Genomic DNA, 5,435 nt, shown 5'->3' on the forward strand with positions numbered 1-5,435 from the left:
AAATAATGCAACTTTAAACTGTTTGCATCTACTGTTTATGTGAATACTTTCTTACTGCTGTTGAGCAAACATGTGTCACAAGCTAGCTTTTTTGTTGACGAATTTGATTTCCAACAATTAAGTATTATTTTCAAATAGGTGATGACACATTTTTACTTCTCTCCCTCCCTCTCTCCTCCCTTCTCTCTCATATTTGAAAAATCCAAAGTGCAGAATAATATGAATATTTAGATTAGTTTAGATTCAGTCAATGTGAAATGTAAGATATTCATGAACTATAAACATGAACTTCAACATCATATCTCAGAATCTTTTTTTTTTTTAGTAGAAATATAGCAGTTAATTCAACAAACAACCAAAAAAGATTTCAGTTCTTGTACTTTTCCTGCAGGTTAGTCACATAGTCTGTTGCAACTGTGTCCTTGACGAGTGACTGTGTAGTGACGAGTCCTTACTTACACAATAAGTAATGATTATTTTGAGGGATTCCGCTTCCCAAATGACTCAGTGACTTGCAACTGAGCACAGATCTGGATCAGTGGATCAGATATAAAGAACAGTCTGGCTGATACTCATTCAGCTTTACCTCCAGAACAACAGTAAGTTTTATTTTTTTACTCATGTTACTACTGCAACCTGTACTTGTCTTATCTGTGGTCAGATATTTTGCATTGGTGCAATACTTTAGCATTATATTTAAGACCTTGCAACTTTTCTGATAATTCTTCCTCTTCATGTTTAATCTAATGTTTCCTCCCTTTCTTGTTTCTTAGTAATGAATCCCTGGTGTGCCCTTGCTTTTCTCTGGTTGGCATATTTCTGCCATGGCACTCTGTCCTGTCCGGCACTTTGCAAATGCTACCCCACAAGAGCTGAGGTGGTCTGTAATGAGGTTCCCCTGACAGAGTTTCCCACAGAGGGTCTCCCAAAGAACACCACTATGCTGACCATCCAGGACACCAACATCACCTCTATCTCCGAGCACCATCTAAATGCCACGTCCCTGCTGCAAGAGCTCCACCTCTACAGCAACCACCTGGAGAGCCTTTCCTCTCACCTCCTCAGGGGCGTTCCTCAACTCAACACTTTGGATCTCACAGGCAACAAACTGGCTCACTTGCCTACAGACGTCTTCAGCCACGCCCCACTCCGCAGCTTGGTGCTAAAGAACAACCTGATTGAAAAAGCAGATGCTGAATGGTTTTCTGACAACAGCAACGTGACCTGGTTGGACTTATCTGAGAACCGTTTGACAAAGATCCCAACAGCTCTACTTCAAAAGCTGCCACACCTGGAGAATCTTGATCTTTCCAACAACCGTCTGGAGAAGATCTCTGCAAATTCTCTGGACTCGCTGACCAAACTTGAGAGGCTGAGCCTACAGAACAACAAGCTGGGAACCCTGGATGAATCTATACTTGGTAGCACTCATAACCTCACCTACCTGTTCCTGTCTCAGAATCAACTCAACAAGCTCCCCCAAAACCTTTTTCAGGAGCTCACTCAACTCCGAGTTCTTAGTCTGGATGACAACCAGCTGAGCCACATCCCTCCAGGTTTGCTGGACCCGCTGAACTCCCTGGATGAGGAAGGGCTGGACTTGACCAACAACCCGTGGCTGTGTGATGGGAAGATAGAATACCTCTGGAGGTGGCTCCAGAAGAACAAGAAGAAGGCCTTCCTGCCAGAGTCCATCATATGTGCTAAACCTCAGTCTCTGGCAGAACGCAAAGTAATGTCACTGACAGAAAGTGAACTAAACCCTGAGTCTTAAAATTTTCCATCCTTTTATTGGTTACTTTCTGATATGCAGTAGTCACGTACCCAATTCAGTTTATCATCGCTGTCTTACATGAAATCACTGAAATGTTCTCTTTTGTTAATGTAATATGAGTATATAATTAAATATGATGTGAGTAAAGCATTCAAGATTGTTTGTCATTCCTCTCACTTTAATTGCAGATCAAATGTGTTGTGAAAGCAATAGTTTGACATTTTGGGAAATATGCTTACTTGTGTCCTTGCAGAGTTAGAGAAAAAGATCAATACCACTTTCATGCCAAACATGAAGGTACCGCTAGGGGACAGTTAGCTTAGGTAAGCATAAAAACTGGAATTAGGGAACAGCTAGGCTGGCTCTATTCAAAGATAAAGAAAAAACACTTTCCGGTGCCTCTAAGCCGCTGTAAAAGCACAACTTCATATTTACTGTACAGATGTTAGAGTGTAAATATTATATCTTTTTCAAACAGGAGAAATGCAAACACAGAATATGTGATCATAAAAATGATTCAAGGCAGAAATTACATCATCAATTTCTGTTTTTGCCAATAGCAATTATTCATATATAACATCTGAAATAACATACTGTTGCATTAAATATTCTCACAGAAGTGCAAATAGAAAATATTGATTTTGATGTGGTAACATCTTTTTTGGAAAGTACAGAAAAAAGTAACCACTCGACAGTTGAGCTGGTTTGTTTGCTTGGTTTTGTTTGCTTTTTGCAACATTTGGTCCTGACTCATTGCTGGGAACAAATGTACTCAGCATTGTATAAAACCAACTCCTTCAACAAAAACAGAGAGAATTCTGCTGTGCCTTTCAGGTAGGATTATGTATCTTTGATCAGATTTTTTACAATACAATAAGATAACCTGTAGATACCTGATAATTTGTGCTCGCTGTAGATACATTTTCTTAACTGTCTCTTATTTGTTTCCTCTGCGCAGTGGTTAAAGATGAACTTGTGGCTGCTCCTGACAGTCACTGTACTGGCTGAATGCTGCTACCAAAGAAGAGGCGCCTGCTCTTGCCCAGATCTGTGCTCCTGTTCACCTTCAGGTGCAGAGGTGGAGTGCAGCCAAAGCTCTCTTACATATTTCCCTGTAAACAATTTACCTCCCAATACCACTCGACTATCCATCCAATCCACCAACCTCAGCACTATTTCAGCCGGTCATTTGAGTGTTGTGCCTCTTTTAGAAAACCTTCAGCTTTATCACAACAAACTGGACAGTCTTCCTTCAGATCTATTGAAGGACATTCCTCACCTGAACACTTTGGATCTCACAGGTAATCAGCTGGTTCGTCTGCCTCCAAATGTCTTCAGCCACACTTCACTGCATAGCCTGGTGCTCAAAAATAATCTGGTTGAAAAAGCGGATGCCAAGTGGTTTTCCGACAACAGCAGCCTGACCTGGCTGGACTTGTCTGGGAATCGTTTAACACAGATACCAGCAGCTCTGCTTCAGAAGCTGCCCCATCTGGAGAATCTAGACTTGAGTCATAACAACTTGCAAGACTTACAAACAGATGCACTGAAGAACCTTCACCACCTAGAGACACTTAACCTTGCTGGTAACAAGTTAAGCTCCCTGAAACCAACAACCTTCACCCATAACCTGAAACTCTCCCAACTGTTTCTACAGGAGAACCAGCTCCAAGAGCTGCCAGTGACCCTCCTTCAAGGTCTCCAACGCCTTGAACTACTTCTTCTCAATCAGAATCAGTTGCAGCATCTCCCCTCAGGCCTGCTGGAGGACAGGAGTTCCACTTTTCGGGTTATCTTGACAGGGAACCCCTGGGTGTGTGATAGGAAGATGGAGTATCTGTGGAAGTGGCTCACTGTTCGTCCCCAGAATGTCATCTTTTTGGAGGAGGTAACATGTGCTAGCCCTGAAGCTCTCAAACATCGTCAAGTGGTCTCTTTAACTGACAGTGAACTTGGTCTTAAAAAATGATACAAGATTTCAAATAAGTAATGGGGAGGAGGTTAAAAATGTGGATATTTTGTTTTATTATCTATCCACCACAAACATCTTATGTCAAATTAATATTCACATGCAATGTACTGCACAGCCTTAAACTTTAAATCCTGAAATTAAACTTTATAATTGATTTTTGTATTCAACACTGTTGTCATTAAATTTATTCCACTGGAGTCTCAAATTATTCACCACATTTTCATTTTTTCCTCATGAACTCTCATTAAGCTCTCCATTGATTGGATGTAGTCCAGCCCACTGGGTGGCGTAATATACTCAATAAATGTTCAAAGCAATGAACAGAACAAATAGTCCAGCTCATTTAAGCACCAATTTACTCAGCAGACCCTAGCCAAGAATGTGTTTAAACAAATTTCATGCAAATGTATTGGGGCTATTATTTTATCTTTGATGTGCATAATCTAAAGGTCAATGAGCATCATTAAAAGTATGGACAAACTCAATTTTTAATCAGCTTTTTAATAATTGAAAATGTTTTCATAAAGAGGATAAAGAGCATAGTCCAAAAGCAGTTATGCAGGAAATAAATGGACAGTAGTGGCTGCAGAGAATCATCAGAAATGAAAGTGCTCTTCCCTCCTTCCTTCATGTTCAGATTCTCATGGTGAATCCTTACTCAAACAGATCTTTCTCACTTTTTGTTGGTTGCATCATAGATTGCAGCATTGTTTCTGTCATGCCCTTTTGTTTTTAATGATGTCGAGCATGTGGGAGTGTGTGGGCAATGCAACGGCTGAGTCTTCTAGCTGACCTCTTCTGGATGTGTTTAAATATCTCTCTCTTTCTTTCTTGCTTTCTTTCTTTCTTTCTTTAGGTCTTTCTCTTTCTCTTACAATATGTGTGTTTGTGTATCTTCTGTATGCCCACACACACCCCTGTCCTCAAGCCTTGATAAAAGTGAGGGTGCTGGGCTGTAATTTATACCTCTTACAAAATATAAAACATTGCGTCCTCTAGGCTGTTACTTATGAAAATTAAACCTTGTTTGTAAATACTCCCCAAAGAGCAGAGGAAAAACTTTGATGTATGTCTTTCATTCTACCTCTCTGAATTGTATCCCTGAGGTTAAAGGTTGAGGAGGTGGGCTTGAGAAAAGATTGCTGGTCCAAATCTTATTCCCTCTTATGAGAATTCCCTCAGGATGTGAACATCTGTTTTAGGCAAGGTGAACAAGAGCACTCTCATCTACCTTAACAACTATTGCTGCTCTTTGGGTAAGACATTTAATCTACATCCCACGAACACCCAGGCTCTGACGTTTATAAGTGTGTAATAGTGTGCAGGGTGATGGATAAATGAGAATGAAGCTTCCCTCGCCTGATCAGTATGGAGGAATGGAGCTTGCTCTCTGGCACGCTGCTATACTGTCGGCTAATGATGACTGCCTGACATTGAAATCTAAAAGGTCGCAAGCAACATTTTCCTGAACTTGAAAATTACTTTGGCCTTTCTGACTTGGTGTTGCAATAACGGAGACATGATCGTGGTTGATAGCTGCTCATTAGCACATTATATTGCACTAATTACATTATATTTTTGTCATAATCAGCAGACACGAAATGTCTATTGTATAATGTATATTTTCAGCTCATACACTTATCAATAAACTGTGAAACAGCTTGTTCATAGTTCACATTCCAATCCAAA

The 5,435-nt window shown here is 40.3% G+C and overlaps 1 protein-coding gene across 1 annotated transcript; it reads left to right on the forward strand.

Annotated features, from left to right (window-relative positions):
* The first annotated feature begins 431 nt into the window (after positions 1 to 431).
* Positions 432 to 4,020, forward strand: LOC137169907 (chondroadherin-like protein). The gene is made up of 4 exons (XM_067573320.1): positions 432 to 599; positions 774 to 1,771; positions 2,564 to 2,608; positions 2,733 to 4,020. The coding sequence occupies exons 2-4, from the start codon at positions 776 to 778 to the stop codon at positions 3,741 to 3,743; spliced, it is 2,052 nt and encodes a 683-aa protein (XP_067429421.1). The 5' UTR covers positions 432 to 599; positions 774 to 775; the 3' UTR covers positions 3,744 to 4,020.
* The last annotated feature ends 1,415 nt before the right edge of the window (positions 4,021 to 5,435 follow it).

The sequence above is a fragment of the Thunnus thynnus genome, chromosome 18, assembly GCF_963924715.1.
Source record: "Thunnus thynnus chromosome 18, fThuThy2.1, whole genome shotgun sequence".
In the NCBI taxonomy this organism is placed as follows: Eukaryota; Metazoa; Chordata; class Actinopteri; order Scombriformes; family Scombridae; genus Thunnus; species Thunnus thynnus.